The sequence below is a fragment of the Nyctereutes procyonoides genome, unplaced genomic scaffold (assembly GCF_905146905.1).
Source record: "Nyctereutes procyonoides isolate TBG_1078 unplaced genomic scaffold, NYPRO_anot_genome, whole genome shotgun sequence".
Lineage (NCBI taxonomy): Eukaryota > Metazoa > Chordata > Mammalia > Carnivora > Canidae > Nyctereutes > Nyctereutes procyonoides.
In genome coordinates this window covers 8,459,442-8,478,979 of record NW_026575033.1, presented here as the reverse complement: position 1 = coordinate 8,478,979, position 19,538 = coordinate 8,459,442, and the positions used below count along the sequence as shown (strand labels likewise).

Genomic DNA, 19,538 nt, shown 5'->3' with positions numbered 1-19,538 from the left:
GCAGACTCTCAATCAGTAGGTTTGGAGCAGGTGCTGAAATTTTGTATTTCAAACCACCTCCTGGATAATACCAATGCTGATGTTACCTGATTGTGGACCACACCATACTTAGATTAGCAAGGGCCTACCATATAGACAACTCTTTGTCCACTGGACTTCAGGGAGTCAGACTCTCAAGGAAGACCCTCATGCATGCTGACATCCATTTCAGCATCTCCTATAAGAATCTGGCTAAGCATATCTTTCATTCTTTTTCAAACAGCATATCTAAGTTTTGCAACCATAAACACCAGCCAGGAGAATATATATTCCATGCAGAAAATGATGATGCCGAATTCACAAAAATGTTCACACTGAACATAAGAAGTAAGTTAAATTATCAAGAAATTTCGTGTTAATCTTATAATTCCTTAATTATCTATTAACCATGACCAGAAAGAGCTAAGTAATGGCTTAGAAGGGATACTCTAAGCTATTTTTATATGCTGAAGTATGTTGAAATTTTACTTCACATCTACCAGCTTTGTTTATATATAGATCTATATAGATATCTATGTGTCTCTTTCTGTGTTCATCCTTTGAAGCTAAGATACTTCTTCCATGTCCTCTCTGAACATGCTTTGGTGTAGTGTCTCACTGACTTTGGTACTTTGAAAGGTCATGTTAAGGATCAGCAGAAAGTCATATTACCTGCCATTTGTCTTAGTACTTTTTGTTTATTTGGCCTATAAAAAGATGAAAGTACATTTTTTTGGACTTTTTGTAGATGTTCTCCTGAAGCTGAGAATCATTTTGATTCTTGGAGATAGAGTTGCACACCTCAGCTCTCTACAAGAGGGGACTGGTAGTGGAAAAGTGGTGTTTTGCAAATTGGTGGTAGGGCTGCCTGTCCAGAAAACTCCATACAAGGGGCAAAAAGGGAATAACCAGAGGTCTTGAGTCATCCTGCATATGAGATACCCTCACAGAGGCACAACTGTTTGGAGTAGATGGGCAGGCTAGATGATGCAAACCCTGAAGCCATTTCTGGAAAGTACCATACCACATGAACTTATTTTACGTGTCATTCTCTACAGGGAAACCTCAGGTGCAAGCCAACACATCAGCAAGTCAGGCTTCTTGCTCCTCTGATGGATACCCATTACCATCTTGGACCTGGAAGAAATGTTCAGACAAGTCTCCCAAGTAAGGAGGATATCGGTGTCTCTTGTGTCGGAAGAACATAAAACTCACACTCTCTCTGACATATTGACTCTTTCTCATGAATACAGCTGAAGAAGAAATGATGAAGTATTTAGAGTGTTTACCTCTCTGAGTCAGCCATAATTCTAAAGGGTCACAGATTGCTTCTGCTAACTTGTAACAGGGAAATCTCTTCTAGAGCTCCCTAGACAAACCCTCACTTCTAATCTGATGACAGCCCCACCCACTGGCCTAACTTCTCTGTCTGCCATTTCCTTTCAGCTGCACGGAGGAAATCACAGAAGGAATTTGGAATAAAAAGGCTAACAGAAAAGTATTTGGACAGTGGACATCGAGCAGTACTCTTAACATGAGTGAAGCTGTAAAAGGATTCCTGGTGAAGTGCTGTGCATACAATTCCCTTGGCACATCTTGTGAAACAATCCTTTTAAACTCACCAGGTATACAGCAGTTGCTATTGTAATGTGCCACTTTCAGGAATTCCCCACTAGAAGGCTTTTCCTGTCGTTGGTTTTTATTTGGGGAATTTTACAAGTGCATAGAGGTTCAGTGTGTGAACCAAGAAGGCTTTTTGAGTCAAGCAAGAATCCCCACTGAACATATGCCATTTTGTAATTCAAGACCAGAGTGACTTCTACTTCCATTAGTATGACTCAGGAGTTACAGTGATGGAAGTAGAACCATAAACCCCCAGAATAGGAAGGATTTACCAAAAGATCCAATGCAAGAGAAACTGATTTAGTAATTTGGGGTCTCTACCATTTTCCCTTTAGGTTAATCTCCTTCTGTGCCTTTAAGCCTGCGGTTCTATAATTTCTGTTTTTTTTAATTATTTTATTTTATTTTATTTTATTTTATTTTATTTTATTTTATTTTATTTTTCTGGTTTGTTTTTTAGATCCCTCCCAACTTAAACAAGTCTGAAACCTGCCCACCAAGTTTGGTGTTTGGAATCACTGCATCCCCAAAACTAACTTCCCAGTCATACGATACCTTCAATGGGAGAGCACAACCTTTTTTTTTTTTAATTTATATATCCTGTGGGTTTAACTAGATGTAATTGGTATAACCCTAGCCAGTGATTTTCTTTTTTTAAATGGGGTCAAAATCATTCAAAATATTCTTAGGAAGGGAACTTGTCTTTTATATGAAAATTGCCTGATTTTCCATGGGGAGATGAGTAGGTGCTTGTAAGGACTGCAAAGGATGATTTCTCAAATAGGAGGTGGGAGATTATACTGAGATTCTACTCCATCAACCAGGAACACAGATTCATTGCTCGGTGACACTCTTCCCTTTGCAGGGCCCTTCCCTTTCATCCAAGACAACGTCTCGTTCTATGCAACAGTTGGGCTCTGTCTTCCCTTCATTGCAATTCTAACCATGCTCATTTGTCACAAGTACAAAAAGGTAAAAGCAAAAGTAAAAATTCATCCCCATTTCCCATTTCTGAGGGACTGCCTGTTGCTAATGGACCCATTATTTCACTTCTGAAGCAATTTAGGTATGAAAGCCAGCTGCAGATGGTACAGGTGACGGGCTCTTTGGATAATGAGTACTTCTACATTGATTTCAGAGAATATGAATATGATCTCAAATGGGAGTTTCCCAGAGAAAATTTAGAATTTGGTAAGACTCGAATGGTCCCAATGTTTCTAGAGTATTTCCTTTCTGTTGGGAAATCTCTAAGGTACACTCACTCACCATTTATCTTGCAGGCAAGGTACTAGGATCAGGTGCTTTTGGAAAAGTGATGAATGCAACAGCTTATGGAATTAGTAAAACAGGAGTCTCCATCCAGGTGGCAGTCAAAATGCTGAAAGGTACAGTAAAGTGGGATGGTGTCCACAAAGATGCACAAAGTGGGAGGCATGGTCTCCCGCCTCCTCTTTGTCTATTTGTTTCCATCATTCTTATGCTTATTGCTTGCCATGCTTCAAGGCAGGCGGAAAGAGGCCTGAGGTGGGGTTAGGGTCAACCAAGTCGTGAATATATTTTTTATTTTTTTAAGATTTTATTTATTTATCATAAGAGACACACACACAGAGAGAAGCAGAAACAGAGGCAGAGGGAGAAGCAGGCTCCAGGGAGGGAGACCGATGCAGGACGCGGGACCCGATCCCGGGTCTCCAGTATCACGCCTTGGGCTGAAGGCGGCGCTAAACCACTGGGCCACCAGGGCTGCCCAAAGTTGTGAATATAAAATACAAGTCATGAATGCCAAACTCCACCTATTCTTCTTCAGGCTTTGTTGAGTACTTTCGGCTTCAATATAAGGGAATACTGTTACTCCAGGCAGATGTTGTTTCTCACATTTTGACACAGACTCTGGGTAGAAAAACAAATTGAAGCCCTCTGTATTCTCACTTCCCACTAGTGGCTTCATGCCCTCCCACCTGCTCTCCACTGTTGTCCCTCCCCTGAGCACCACTCACTCAGCAAGAGCACCCCAGTTGGCTTTTGCTGAGGTGATCAGCGACCTCCAACAAACTAAGTCTAATGAGCATCTTTCAGCCTATATGTTACTTGAATTTTCAGCATAAATTGGCACAACTAGCTGTTCTCTCCTTTAAGCACTCTCTCCCTCTGGTTTCCTTGTCATCATATTCCTTTGTTTTTTTCTCCTCCCTCTCTGCCTGCTTCATGGTCCTTTGTGGCCTCCTGGGCCCAGCTTTTTATGTGGGGTTCCTGAAGGCTTGCTCCTCAACCACCCTCCCTTTCACTCCACACGCTCGCCACAGGCTATGTCAACGACACCCATGACTTCATCCCATGTACAAAAGGTTCTCACAATTGCATCTCCCTTTTGAGCCTCCAGTTATGTCCAAATGCTTGGGTGTCTCAAAAGTTTCTCTACTTCAGACTGAACTCCTCCAACCCTGGCCCTCCATCAAGGCTCCCTCTCTGTGATTGGTTATGAGTACCGGTGACTAGCTACATTCCCCAGAGTTGGGCAGACCAGGACCTAGGACTCATCCTTGAAACCATCTTCATTCTAGCACCCTACAAGCCATCCCTATCAGGTTTCCTGCTTGGTGTTCCTTGAATCCATCCTCTCCTTCTCTCTATTACACCACCCTAGTCCGAATCTATCTCTCCTGAACAACTGCAGTAACCTTCCAGACAGGGACTCTTTAGGCACCCTATAGGAACCCTGAACCTCCTTTTAGAATTTTTTTTTAAGATTTTATGTATTTATTCATGAGAGACACAGAGAGAGTCAGAGACACAGGCAGAGGGAGAAGCAGGCTCCCTGTGGAGAGCTAGATCCTGGGACCCCTAGATCACAACCTGAGACAGAGGCAGATGCTCAACCAGTGAGCCACCCAGGCGTCCCTCTTTTTGGATTCTTGATATTAAAGCCCAAGTGACAGTTATGAAATGCAAAGCAGATCATTTTCCTACTTAATTTCCAGATGCTTTTGATAACTCCCGAAGTAGTCTGCACAGTTCTGTGCGATCTGGCTGCCCACCTCCCTACCCCACACTCAGCATAGCAGAACACTGACCTTCTTTCAGTTCCTCCAGAGCACAGGGCTGCATCCCACCCCTGGGCCTTTGTACAGGATGATCCCTCTGCTCACCCTTCCCCTTTCATATGCTTCTCTCTCACTCCTCCTTTAGATCTCAGCAGAAATATCACTTCCTCAGGGAAGCCTTCTCTCACACCACAAAGGACATCAACTTCCTTGCTGTATGCTCCGTTATCTCTCCATAGTCTTCTTTCCTATGCAGTTCATTACAGTTGTAATGACCTATTTTCTTAATTATCCCATTAGTGTCTCATCTTCCATGTTAGCCTGTAAGCCTCATGAGAGCAAGGGTTGTATCGGTCTTGTGTTTTCTTGTATTTTGATCTTTGCCCAATCTATTACTTCAGTATGGAATATTCTCTCTCCCTTCCCACTGTTTAACTCTTATTTTTCCTCAGGTCTCAGCACAGGTATTTTGGTGTCCCCTTCCACACCTTTCCACCGCTAGGTTAGGTGTCCCTCTTGTGTGACCCCACGGCATCCCAACATTCATTTGCCACTTTGTGTGTATTACACTATGTTGTAATTGTTTATTTCCTTGTTTTCCTTTTCCAGGAGACTCTAAATTCCAGGAAGACAGGGGATGTGTCTTGTCTATAATTCATTCCCCCATTGCTTGGCACATTGCCTCACATACTGTAGGCATTCAATAAATATTTGTTCAGTGAATGAATGAGTGAATTAATGGGTAAGAATGAATAAAAAGAATCTGAAAGTCAGGTGATGAAAGTGCTTTGGAAAAGTTAAGCACACCGTAAAATATAATATTTTGGTTGTGAGGAACAAGACATGGACATTTGGAAAGCACGGATCCCTATAAAACATGAAACAGCAGAAGACATGACTCCTACTAGTGAGTCATAGCGCTCACATGAAGAATCTCACTCCCATGCCAAAATGTTGGAGTAAAGATACCCCCAAGGATACCCTCACTAAATCAAAATCAATGGCATCAGTGACCTGGAAAAGCTAGCATAAAGGCGAGGATGTCTTCCAAAACAAAATAATGGTATTTGGAAATATTCAATCAAATCTTCACTGAATGTAAAGAAAAGTTACTGTGTCTATAAGAAATAAATACATTAAAAGAGGAGTAGGTGCCTGGTACCTGGAGAGGGAAACCCAAAGACCCTGCCCTTACCTTTAGGGTTATAGCACCCTCCTGGGCAGGGACTCTTGAATCACTTGGGCACCTCAGCCTCAGTGACATGAGACCTTCGAGTTTATCAATAACTACCCTCATGCTGGGATGCCTGGGTGGCTCAGTGGTTGAGCATCTGCCTTCGGCTCAGAGTGTGATCCCAGGATCCGGGATCAGGTCCTGCATCGGGTTCCTTGTGAGGAGCCTGCTTCTCCCCCTGCCTGTCTTTCTCTCTCTGTGTGTGTGTGTGTCTCTCATGAATTAATAAATAAATCTTAAAAAAAATACCCTCATGCTATGCGTCTAAGCAAGATTGTGAATACAATTTGCCAAGCTATCTGAACTTATCTTCAGGGAGAGAATGCATTGGCCAACAGATACATTCTAGACTATTTGGCAGTTATGTTTCTCATGATCAACTAATGAATCTCTTGAGAACTTGGTTAATGGGAATTGGTCTCTTTGACCTTCTCACCATTGGATCCATTGACAAATTTAAGGTTTTAGACCTGAGGACCACAAGCTGGAACCAATCTTGCTGACACTCTTATCTTGTCTCTCTGTGCCCAACAAATCCAAGAGTCAAAAAAAAAGTTATGTTTCTCCCTTCAGTAAATTTATTAACTTCCATTGTGGAGGAAAATCTGTGTTAGTTTGTTTTCTGAGGGTCAACTATAAAGATTCTTATTTTGATACATAGGGGAACGTTCAGTAGAAAGGCACATTATTGGACTCAACTTTTATACTGTGATCTTGAAAATTATGTCTTAAATTCAAGATATTATTATTCAAAATTCATGTATTATTTTATGCATTTTTAAATTTTCATGCAAATCTCCTCTGCACTGAAGAAAGTTTTATTAAAGTATCTAAAATATCTATTTTGCTTTTTTATGCGCTTCCACTGACAGAAAAGGCAGACAGTTCTGAAAGAGAGGCTCTCATGTCTGAACTCAAAATGATGACTCACCTGGGAAACCACGAGAATATCGTGAATCTACTGGGGGCATGCACGCTGTCAGGTAATCAATTCGTATTAAAAACATCTCATCAAAAATATTTTACCTGAAGACAAAGAGGACATTTGTTCTCAGTTTTTCCTCTCCTCAGTGATAGAACAGGCCCTCAAACCTGAGCAGAGGTAGACATCCAGCACTCTGCAATCAGGTGGGTCAGTATAGTCATCAGAGTGTCATCTCTGTACTGGGATGTGCCACATAACTCTAACCTACTTAAAGACAACAGTACCGCAGGTACACTTTGTGGTATCTCATCTACCTGTCCAGATGACGCTTCTCCCTCAGCTGTCAAATTGGCCCAAATGCAGTGGGGAGAATGGCCGCAGAGCTTGGTGGCTGCCTGGTTTGGGCTGCTTCAAATAAGGCACAGCGAAGGCGAGATGTCAAACTCCATTTTCCCAGTATTCAATGGAACATGTGCTCTGATTCACTTCTGCCCAGAAACATGGGAAAGGTGTGCTGGAGGAGGGTCACTCCTTCTGGGACTGGGACAAAAAAGTAGAGAACAAGAACAAATGGAACTAAGAAGATACTCATGACCTATATCTCCTACCTCCCTCAAGCAACAGATTAGCATATATTTGCCAAGTGCACACAATGCAGCTGGCATATTATTCCCAGTTGCAAACTGGAGAATCCAAGTGGCCGGTGATTATTGCTGAGGCAGCAGGTACCACAAGGGCCCACATGGAAGGCAGAAGACTCTGCTTTCCAAAAGACTTAGAGCCAAAAGCTGAAATTGAGTTGTACTCAGAAAAAGTTGTACTCTCCCAAAATCAGGAGAGAAGTAGGCTCTCATAGATTATGCGGTCTGTCACACAGACATCTGAAAGAATTATTTGGAATTTGTATACCTATAATGAAAACTCTGTTTCAGGACCAATTTACTTGATTTTTGAATATTGTTGCTATGGTGATCTTCTCAACTATTTAAGAAATAAAAGAGAAAAGTTTCACAGGACATGGACGGAAATTTTCAAGGAACACAATTTCAGTTTTTACCCCACTTTCCAATCACATCCAAATTCCAGGTAAGAGAATTGGGCCAAGGTTTCACAATTAAACATTATAGAACACAGACCCAGTATGATGGTTAAACACCCTGCACTGGCCTGTCTCTGAAGGTCATAATCCAGCATTGTATGGTCTCTGAGCTCTAGGATCTAGAAAGGTCAATTATCTTTGCTCCTGTTGGTTTCTCTGCTGATTTGGAACAATGAGATTTTCACCTTCCTATGATACAGGGGCTGTAGCTGTCTCCATCCACCTGTGCCTGAATCACACTCTGGACGCATACTCGGTTTTGGGAAGAGTGTGTCTTTGAGTCTTTCAGCTCTCCTGGATAACCCATAGGAACTGGTAGAAAGAATGAACACTTTTTCCAAAGTCCTTGACATGTTCATAGAGAATAGTTCAAGTCTTGGGAGTGCGGTGCAAAAGAGCTCTGACCTCATAAATTGGATTTTCAAAAATTAAAATGGCTCAATTGACAGAATGTGATGGAGATAAAATTAAGTAGTGGTGACATTTGTCTCTCTGCTCTGGGTTGTATATTCTGCATCCGTAGGGAGCCTGAGTGATTCTTGGTCCTGTTGGGATATTTTGTTTTAGCATGTATAAATGAGGGCTGCAGCAGTTTGGCGGGATGCTTGTCATCCTCCTCATCCATGGAAATTTCTTGCTAATTACTTGAACAACGTATGACACCTTTCTCGAAGTGAATTCACAGGCATTCTTGATAGAATAATTAATTCCTCAATCTATAGTGTGTTTCTATCTCCCTCCACACATATGAAAGGCTCTCCCTTATTCTTTATCCTAAAGGCAGGTTTTTAGAGACTTTTGTCTTTACTGAGGGACTTTTGGAGGGTGCATTTGAGATTCCAGCCTTGTTTTTTCTAGCGTGTAGGTTTCAGTGCTTTGGCCTTCTAAGGCCTAAGATAGAGACCTAGCATCTGAAAGCTGGGAGGCCCCTTGGAGATCCCCATGGCCATTCCTATGTGGTTGCCTTTTCCCGATTCATACGTATCTCAACCATCCTGTCTTTCATGCTCGTTTCTCTATTCATATTCTAAAACAGAAAATTCTGCAATGTCAACTGTATTCTAGGATAGAGGCTCTTAGTGAGTCAGGTAGTGTGAGCAGCACTCCGTGGTTAGTTAGTAACAACCAATGCTGGTCAACAGGGTCTTTGATTTCTTCTAGTCACCAGGGTATTATATACACTGAAGCAATTTAGGAATATCTGTGATCTGCAAGCATAAAGCCATTTTCCAAAGATATGGATATTGTAAATTGAGCTGAATTTGTATGCTGGAATAAATGGAATAATTGTCTGTATATAATGCACACAGAACTCCTCAGTGAAGAATTTTATGTCATACACCATAAAAGAGAGTTTCGTTGTTACTATTTATTAGTTTCACCGGAAAGGAAATGCGCTTTATTTACAAAGACCAACTTGAGAAAAGAATGATGGTAAAACACAGGTCTTTAGAGAAGATCTGTATTACAGGCCCTTTTGTAGGGAAAGTAGGCTTTTAGAAACAAGAAGTCTGAGTCCTCATTGTACTTTTTGTTAGCTTCGTGATTTCAGTGAATCACATTTATCTCACCAAGTGTTTTATAGCTTGTCAAGTTGTGGCAAGGACTGATTGAGGTCCTGTTTGAAGTGTGGGACCCTGTACAGATAATGGGGATCACTCCTCTTCTCATTAGACTTGGCAAACTCAATGCCACATGTCTTTAATGTCCACACACACAAAAATGGACCAGTAGATGCCTTGCTTTTAATTTAAAAGCCCATTTATAACTGGAATTCATTTCTTTGATGAATTGTATTTTTTAAATAAAATGTCTACTTAGAAGATGAACATAAATAACAAAATAATTTTTTTAATAGTATGCCTGGTTCAAGAGAAGTTCAGATACAACAGGACTTGGATCACATCTCAGGGCTCAATGGGAATTCATTTCAATCTGAAGGTAATATTTTATCCTAATGAGTAGCACCTTAAAATAGAAACAGATAGAGGAATTCTGTTAGCTGTTTTTTTAAAACTGTGTAAATGCAAAGAATGTTTTTTTTTTTGCTAATGCAAATGTAGGTTTATTAATGCATACTTGCCTTAAAGGTAGTGAAAAGCCAACACTTTAGATACTGTGCATTTGATGTCAGGGTGCAACTATTGAACACTGAGGACTATTTTATTTGGTCAGGTGGTTATTTATTTATTTATTTATTTATGAGAGAGAGAGAGGCAGAGACACAGGCAGAGGGAGAAGCAGGCTCCATGCAGGGAGCCTGATGTGGGACTCCATCCTGGCCCCAGGATCATGCCTTGAGCCAAAAGCTGACGCTCAACCACTGAGCCACCCAGGCGTCCTACGTGATTCTTTCTAAAATCATAAATTAATTAGAGCCACCAATTACTGATAAGTGGGAAAATGAGGAGTTCTGGGATCAGACAGGAGTTGGGTTAACCTTGGGTTTCTTCACTTTCTGGCTGGAAGACTTTGAACAATTTATGTAACCACCTGAGTCACAATTTTGTCATCTGTAAAATGGGTCTAATGGTACTCTCGTCATGTAGCATTAGAAGGATTTTTTTTTATTTTTTTTTTTTAACGATAGTCATACAGAGAGAGAGAGAGAGAGACAGAGACACAGGCAGAGGGAGAAGCAGGCTCCATGCACCGGAAGCCTGACGTGGGATTCGATCCGGGGTCTCCAGGATCGCACCCTGGGCCAAAGGCAGGCGCCAAACCGCTGCGCCACCCAGGGATCCCTAATTTTTTTATTTATTTATGATAGTCACACACAGGGAGAGAGAGAGGCAGAAACACAGGCAGAGGGAGAAGCAGGCTCCATGCACCGGGAGCCCGATGTGGGATTCGATCCCGGGTCTCCAGGATCGTGCCCTGGGCCAAAGGCAGGTGCCAAACCGCTGCGCCACCCAGGGATCCCGCATTAGAAGGATTAAATGGAAGAACAGAAAGTGCCTAATACAGCTCATGAAATGTGGTAGCTTAGTGTTAATTCTTTCCAACGTTTCAAAGCTACCTCGAACAAATGAAGAGCATCTGAAAACTCCTGACTGATCAGGAGGCTGTCTGTCACCAAAGCAACTGAAGAGTTTATCATTCTAACCAAGAGGAATCTCTCTAGCTGACCCTTCATAGGCCCCACAAGTTTAGCATGAATGGGTTAGCCCCAGTGCTACTGGGAAAATGCAATGGGAGCTCCACTGTGACTTTAATAACCTCCCCATGCAGATGTTATAGGGCAACTTCTTAGACGTTGGGCAAACATGAAGGCCAGTTTTGTTTTACAGATGAAATAGAATATGAAAACCAAAAAAGGCTGGAGGAAGAGGAGGACCTAAATGTGCTGACATTTGAAGACCTTCTTTGCTTCGCATATCAAGTTGCCAAAGGAATGGAATTTCTGGAATTTAAGTCGGTAAGCCCCTTTTGAAGGAGAAACTAACAGCGACAAGATAATTTTGGAAATGAGATGTGCTTTCCTTTTTTCTTATTTTAACTGGTATCCCTTAAAGTCCATCACCCCTCCTCTCCCTTCCCTCTGGCCACCCCCCTTTCACTGTTGGAGCGACCTAGAATGTTCATCACACCAGCTCTGGATGAATTATGGTGTGAAGGCCTGAGATCTCTTATTAGATACTGGTTTTCACAGCCCTCCCAGGTGGTCCAAAGTCCCCTGACAGGAAGTTAGAACTAGGGGACAGTGTCAGCCATTCCTTAGCCAGTCAGTTCGGGTTGTTCAGGCTGTGACCCTAGGTAAACAGAGGCTCAAACACACTGTGCTCTGCACTCCAGGCCAGCCACCAGCCTCCTGCAAGTGAGGCCATTGCCTCTTCTGTGGGGTTGTGCGCTGAGCTAGCAGGATCCTTGTGCACTTGCTGGCCCTCCGCTGCCAAGCCCAGATCCATGGGGCCATGAGGCCGTGGAACCTTCCTCGAACTATGGCTTCTACCTCAATTTTGTGTTCTTCCTATAATGGCCTTTCAGCCCTGTTCTCAGACATTTCAAGGGTCTGCTGCCTGTGACCAGATGTAAGGCATTCCTCGGGCTGCTTTCCATCCTCACTGTCTTAACGTTCTGTTACCTTCTGTGTACTTCCCAAACTCTTCCCTCTACTTTCCCCTTTGAATCTTTGCTTCTCTTTCCCCCCTCTTTCCTTCATGTCCCTCCCTTTGCCTCCTCTCTGCTCATTCTCCCTGAATTTGGAGAGAATAATTTCACTTGTATTTTTTTCTTTAAAAAAATTAATTTCTTTAATATATTGTCATAGGTCAGGTATGTCTCAGTTTGAAAAAGATTGACACGAAATAAATCAATAGATTTGAAGAATAGAAAAAAATGATAGTTACAATAGCAACCAAAGCTGTGAAGCATCTTGAGATAAACACAAGAAATATGCCAGATCCGCACGAAATGTTATTCAATGGCAAAAGAGAGGCCTGAATAAATGCGCTTTACCATGTTCACATAGGAGAGATTCAGGGATTATTAGGAAAGCCAATTCTGTCCAAGTTAATCTGTGTATTTAACACAACTCCAGTTAGAATCTCAAGGGTCTTTTCCCCTTGTGGATCTTGAAAGTGCAAGTTACCTTCTTTGCGTTTCTTTTTCCAAATGTGGGCCTCTTTGCTCAGTAGTTAAAAAACAAATTTCTGTCTCATGATATTTTCCCACCCCTCTTCTCAGAGGCACATTCTCTTCATCTTCCCTGCCTGCTGTCAGATTCCTCTTAAGTATCTATGGTTGGTTTATGTATAGTTCACCTGCTCGGCTATGGTAGTGCTCGTGTGTCTTTTTTTTTTTTTTTAAGATTTTATTTATTTATTCATGAGAGACATACACACACACACACACAGAGGCAGAGACACAGACACAGGCAGAGGGAGAAGCAGGCTCCATGCAGAGAGCTCGACGTGGGACTCCATCCTGGTTCTCCAGGATCTGGCCCTGGGCTGAAAGTGGCGCTAAACTGCTGAGCCACCTGGGCTGCCCTCCTGTGTCTTTATAGACCTTGGAGGGCCTTGACCTCCATCATCTGGCCTGGTTTGCTGCCTGTCTTTAAAATAAATACACAAATGACTCACAACCAGAGGTCAAGGGGCGCTGCTTCCCCCCCCCCCATCTGCGCTTATTGTAATAAGATTTTTTTTTTGAGGAATACCCAGTTTCTGAGACCCTTACACCTGTTTTCCCTTTACACCCTGTTCTCTACATCATGACATCACTGTCTCCTGTTTCTCTTTTCTCCCTACTTCTCTGGTAGCTCCTCGCTTCCTCCGTAGGTTCTGTGAGTCCATCTAGCGTTACCCAGGCACTAACTAGTGCCGAGCACTCTGCTAGGTGCTGAGATAGAGTCAGAGCTTATCACTGACAGGGGACAAAGAGCAGACACGCAAGTCAAAGATGACACTGTAATATGGGAAATACTTGTGTTCCAGTAATTCTGGGAACCCAGGGGAGACATGGGCATATCAGAAATGGGGACAGCAGTGCGGGGCAGCAGAGGGTGCAGAAAAGGCTTGCGGAAGGAGCTTGTGCTTGGGTTAGAGGAGATTTCTGGGAAAAAGGAAAACCAGCCCGGAACAGGGGATAGATCAGGGAACATGAAATCATGAGGAAGTCTGTTGAGAAAGGTCACAGTGAAATGTATGGCATGTGGCTCCTTGGGCAACAGACAGAGTAGGGCCTGGTCCAGCAGTTACTTGGATATTCCAGGCTGAAGCTCAAGAGAGATGTCTGGGTTGGAAATAGAGGTTTAGTGATGGCAGTCGCATGTCTCTATTGGATACAATGGCTCAGGGGTGGAATGAGAGGGCGCAGCCCTGGGGAATGAGAGCAGGCCGGCCTGGAGCGGCAGCAGGAAGCAGGTTCCACCAGGCAGTTGGAAGAAAACAGAGGCCGGCGACGTGCTGAATTCAAAGAAGGAGGGACCTGAAGGAAGAGGAACTGGCCCAACAGTACCAGGTGCTGCCAGGAGGTCAAATCATATCTCAACTGGATCGGTGCAGTGTGGTTCACTGCAGGGCTTAACCCAAGCAGCTGGGCAGGCATCCGGGAGGAGGAAGGCTGGGTGCAGGCCTGGTAGTAAAGTGGGTGAAGAATAAATGGTCTACAGGTAGCGGACATCACTCTCAGAGAACTGGAGAAGGAGGAAGGAGAGCTAGATGGATTTTAGTCTGTTGGGTTTTTGCTTTTAGTTTTTCCAAGATTGAAGAGAGCTCTTTGGACCTTTGCTACTAGTGCTCTGTGCCTTTGAATATCTTCCTTCTTAGAGTTTATTCTCTTACCATTCAGATTAATGTCATGTCATCTGTCTACCCAAGGGCTCCTAATTCTATTTTAGTCCATCTTCCTAAATTATTTTTCATTTTTTCCAAATATATATATATTTTGATAGTATTTTCATTGCCAAAGCTATTCTCCCATCAAAAAAGAGATTATTTTCTCTACCCCGCAGTAAGAGTGCTGGAAGACAGCCTCTGAAAATCCCTTTGGGAGGTCAACCCTGGGTCCTGGTATTGTGCTATTTATAGCAAGACACGACACCCAGCCAGGCTTGATCTCCTTTCTAAGAACCCATCCTCTTGACCTCTGGGAATGTTCCATGAGCAACATAAGTGACCACATCCACAGCAGGTAAAGAATTGGGCCATCTGTGTTCACTGTGTATGCCACATGTCATGCATGATGACTGCTGGTGGTGGCCCAGTAAAGATAAGACACCTTGATGAACCATGCTTTCCTATCACCTGGAATTCCTACTGAACCTGAAACTGGAAGCAAGATTGCACTCTCTGATAACCTACATCACAGTAAATAACACTCCAATTTCCTTCTTTATAGTGTGTTCACAGAGACCTGGCAGCCAGGAATGTGCTCGTGACCCATGGGAAAGTGGTGAAGATCTGTGATTTTGGATTGGCTCGAGATATTATGAGTGACTCCAACTATGTTATCAGGGGCAATGTAAGGCCACTATTTTGCACATATTTTTTTACTATTATTGTGTGTTTTGTCATTGTTATGGTAGACATCCACAACCGCTGTAGTACATGTTTGATTTATGGCAGCATCCAAAACCTTCCTCACTGCAGTCTGCTTTCTTATGTTTTAAAGCCTTTTCTGGGGGATCCCTGGGTGGTTCGGCAGTTTGGCGCCTGCCTTTGGCCCAGGGCGCGATACTACATTCCCAGGATCGAGTCCTGCATCAGGCTCCCGGCATGGAGCCTGCTTCTCCCTCCTCCTGTGTCTCTGCCTCTCTCTCTCTCTCTCTCTCTCTCTCTCTATGTCTATCATAAATGAATAAATAAATCTTTTAAAAAAAAGGCTTTTCTGTAGCTTCAGGGAATATTCCAGTTATAATAAAAGCTGAGCAAAATAGCATCGCATCTGTCCTTGGGCTAGTCAGAATAGATGAATTAGGGATCTTGGAGTCCAATCCACACTTAAAAAATCTCCTAACTTGAACTTACTTCAGTTCCCATAGCTATAAAGCAACCGGGGTCATATTTCCAATTATGGGAATTTGGCAGTAGCTATAATAAAGCATTTTTTAAAAGTACAACATACAGGGATCCCTGGGTGGCGCAGCGGTTTGGCTCCTGCCTTTGGCCCAGGGTGCCATCCTGGAGACCCGGGATCAAATCCCACGTCGGGCTCCCGGTGCATGGAGCCTGCTTCTCCCTCTGCCTGTGTCTCTGCCTCTCTCTCTCTCTGACTATCATAAATAAATAAAAATTTTAAAAAAAGTACAACATATAAAAAAATAAAGTACAACATATAAATTAAAGATGAAATGTAAATTTTTAAAAGGCACAATATTTAAATTAAATATTCACTGATGAATATTCAGCATCTTATTACTATCACACAGGGAGACCTAAAACATGACCACTTGTTAAAAACAAAAAAAACAACTAGGGACAGATGTGGGTTTTTTGTTTTTTGTTTTGGGGGGGGGGATAGATGTGTTATTTAAGAACTATTGGAGGGAGACCTGGATGGCTTAGTGGTTGAGCGTCTGCCTTTGGCTCAGGTCATGATCCCAGAGTCCTGGGATCAAGTCCTGCATCGGGCTTCTTGCAGGGAGCCTGCTTCTCCCTCTGCCTATGTCTCTGCCTCTCTGTCTCTCATGAATTAAAAAAAAAAAAAAAAACTTTAAAAAAAGAACTATTGGCAATACTAACTAGATGATAAAATTGTGTAGTGGAAAGAGTACAGCTTGTAAGAATCCTACACCTAGAGTTAAATAATAGTAGCAGCAAGTCCTGATAGTGCTTACTGGGTGCTAAGCAGTATTCTAAGTGCTTTACGTATATTGATTCATTTAGTCCTCAAAGTACCCACTTGTGGGTTGGGAAACCGAGACATAGAAATGGAATTCGCCCATGATTCCACAGCATGTGGACTAGAGAGTGAATGGTCTGAGCCCCAAGTCTGTACGTAACCACTATGACACATGCAGCATTTCCCGTGATTATATGCTTACCTCACTGGCGTCTTGTGGGAACAAACCAATAAAACCAACATGAAAGCACCTGTCTGGTGTAAATGGCCAATAAATGTTACAAATCAAATTAAACTGTATTCCCATTAGAATCAAATAACCATCTCAGCTGATTTTAGATCTCTACTTCACTCGTTGGAGCTGAAGTCATAAATATGATCAAAGCTCATGTGTGGTTGTGCAGTTTTTACCTTATGAGCTGGTGGTCTCTTATGTGGGAAGATGAATTCCCTTTGGCACCTCAATTAATTCTTGTAATTAATCAAATTAACCAGACTGGCCTGTTTGATTCTATCAGCTCATCGGTTTGTGTAGGATTTAAAATAGTTTCTTTCTTGAGCTTCAATTTTCTTTTTATTATATTCCTAAGTAATCTCTACACCCAATGTGGGGCTCAAGCTCACTACCCCAAGGTCCAGAGTCACATTCTCAACCAACTGAGTTAGTCAGGTGTCCTTTGAGCTCTGGTTTTAGTTGGCAGATTAAACATACACTTTAATGCTCTTTACCTCGTGAAAAAGAAAATACTACAAAATTCTCTGTCCTAGTAACCTATCTGCTCCTGTGTCTTGATTCTAATCTGAGGCTGTACTAACTAAAAACCTGCCTTTCATGCTACTGGAAATTATTAAAGCCACAGAAGCCAGCCTGGTGTCATTCCTGGAAGTGATTACATATGCTCCCCTCACCACATTCTTGTAGATGGCATTTCCACTAACGTTCTTCCAAGAAATGCTTTAACAAAATATTCCATTAATTCACCAGTATTTACTTACCTCTGGGCGACTGACTAGTTAGTCCTTAATGGGAATTATCTATTGTTAAATTCACCCAATCCAAGCACAAGGCTTTGTTCAAGATGAGTTTTATTTATTTTTAAAGATTTTATTGTTTATTTATGAGAGACACACACAGAGAGAGAGGCAGGGACACAGGCAGAGGGAGCAGCAGGCTCCATGCAGGGAGCCCGACACGGGACTCGATCTTGTGTCTCCAGGATCACGCCCGGGGCTGAAGGTGGCACTAAACCGCTGAGCCACCCAGGCTGCCCTGTTCAAGATGAGTTTTTTGTTTTTTTAAGATTTTATTTATTCATGAGAGACACACAGAGAGAGAGAGAGAGAGAGAGAGAGAGAGAGAGAGAGAGAGAAAGAGAGGCAGAGGCACAAGCAGAGGGAGAAGCAGGTTCCACGCAGGGAGCGCGACATGGGACTCCATCCCAGATTTCCAGGATCACACCCTGGGCTGAAGGTGGCACTAAACTGCTGAACCACCGGGGCTGCCCCCAAGATGAGTTTTAAAGAGATAGCCAGCTGTGAGGCACCTGGGCGGCTCAGTTGATTGGGCATCTGACTCTTGATTTCAGCTCAGGTCATTATCTTGGGGTTGTGAGAGGTAGCCCTTTATGGGGCTCCAAGCTGAATGTGGAGCTTATTTACGATTCTCCCTCTCCCTCTGTCCATTTCCTGGATTGCATGTGCTCTAAAGAGAGATAGAGAGAGAGTGAGAGAGAGATCCAGTTGGGTTTTTGTTTTTGTTTTATCTTTTTGTAAGGCTATTATGTTAGAATTTTGATTTGAAAGTGGAAAACTTCCACTTGAGAGATATAATTTTCTACATTAAGCATTAAGAGTGCCTTTTGGAAGAAAATAAATTATATTACCTAGCTAATAAGAGAAAAGAAATACTCTTCGTCATTCAGTCAGTTCCCCACTGATCACCTTTGGTCTCCTTTTGGACTCTACACAGGCCCGTCTGCCTGTAAAGTGGATGGCCCCTGAAAGCTTATTTGAAGGGATCTACACCATAAAGAGTGACGTCTGGTCATATGGAATATTACTCTGGGAAATATTCTCTCTTGGTACGTTTTGTACTTTGCTGCCATCCCTTGACCCCTCTGCACCCCCTCCTCATTCCTAAATCAAAGAGGGTGTGATATGGCCCTTCTAATGCTCACAAGAGCTAACTAATCTGACTTCTGTGCCCCTTCTTGTTTTATTTGTGGTGTCTTCCTCAGGGGCCTATACCTGCTTCAGAGCAGGGGCCGTGACTTTCCCACTTACAGCCTCACCCCAAGCAGTGCCTGGCCCATGGGAGCTCTCAGGTCATGCTAGATAATTGAATGAATTAATAAGCCAATGAAATGATTTTATCCTCCCTAATGTTTTCCTCAGGTGTCAATCCTTACCCTGGTATTCCAGTTGATGCTAACTTCTATAAACTCATTCAAAGTGGATTTAAGATGGATCAGCCATTTTATGCTACAGAAGAAATGTAAGTTCAAATCAGACTGTACAGTGGCTGAAATCAGTTTACAGTCTCTCTAGTTCTGAATGCATGACCCCCAAAAATGTAAAACTCCTTGATGCAAAAATTCATATGATTCCTCTTTAAAAAAAAAAGAAAAAGAAAAAGAAAAGGAAAGGAAAGGAAACTTCCTTTATCTTTTGGGGATTTCTGAACAAAACTGCAGATATCGTGAATTAGGAGCTTCAATTCTTTCCCTGGAAGGATCCCTGAAGGCAATAAGACTCCATCTCCTGATTTCTGGTCCACATTGTACTTTTAAAAATGCATTTCTGTCCATCACCTAACTTGCCTTTTCTGGTGTGAGTTGAAAATCTTGTGGAGTACTTGCCCCAGAAGAAGCATGTCACAGACCCTGAGTAGCTCCACAAGAAGAAATGGTGGGAAATGATCAACTTTTTTTTTTCATTCAGATTTCCTCATCTTACCGCTCCTTCTCTTGCTTTTACAGATACTTTATAATGCAATCCTGCTGGGCTTTTGACTCAAGGAAACGGCCATCCTTCCCCAACCTAACTTCCTTTTTAGGATGTCAGCTGGCGGATGCAGAAGAAGCGGTACGTAGCTGCATAATACTTTGTAAAGCATCATTAGAAAGGAAAGCAGTGACTCACAACACACACTGATGTCCTAAGAAGCAAGGTGCCACATTATCTTTCTCATCACAATTTGTCTTGGTTGCCCTTTGAAAGTTGTGTGGAGTGAGACATATTTCTTGGTAGGTGTTCTTGGGGGAGGGGGGGAAGAAAGCTTTTCCCAAGATTTCAGTTGATTAAGAAATTAAA

General features: G+C 42.6%; 1 protein-coding gene across 1 annotated transcript in view; it reads left to right on the top strand.

The window, feature by feature from the left end:
• FLT3 (fms related receptor tyrosine kinase 3) overlaps nucleotides 1-19,538 on the top strand; it is a 75,417-nt gene that overhangs the window by 48,902 nt on the left and 6,977 nt on the right. The window contains exons 10-23 of the mRNA XM_055317367.1: nucleotides 263-366; nucleotides 1,077-1,185; nucleotides 1,465-1,643; nucleotides 2,507-2,613; nucleotides 2,700-2,832; nucleotides 2,922-3,026; nucleotides 6,789-6,899; nucleotides 7,774-7,927; nucleotides 9,799-9,881; nucleotides 11,231-11,358; nucleotides 14,784-14,906; nucleotides 18,196-18,307; nucleotides 18,621-18,720; nucleotides 19,205-19,310. Coding sequence (XP_055173342.1) covers nucleotides 263-366; nucleotides 1,077-1,185; nucleotides 1,465-1,643; nucleotides 2,507-2,613; nucleotides 2,700-2,832; nucleotides 2,922-3,026; nucleotides 6,789-6,899; nucleotides 7,774-7,927; nucleotides 9,799-9,881; nucleotides 11,231-11,358; nucleotides 14,784-14,906; nucleotides 18,196-18,307; nucleotides 18,621-18,720; nucleotides 19,205-19,310 — 1,654 coding nt within the window. The remainder of the gene's footprint in view (nucleotides 1-262; nucleotides 367-1,076; nucleotides 1,186-1,464; nucleotides 1,644-2,506; nucleotides 2,614-2,699; nucleotides 2,833-2,921; nucleotides 3,027-6,788; nucleotides 6,900-7,773; nucleotides 7,928-9,798; nucleotides 9,882-11,230; nucleotides 11,359-14,783; nucleotides 14,907-18,195; nucleotides 18,308-18,620; nucleotides 18,721-19,204; nucleotides 19,311-19,538) is intronic.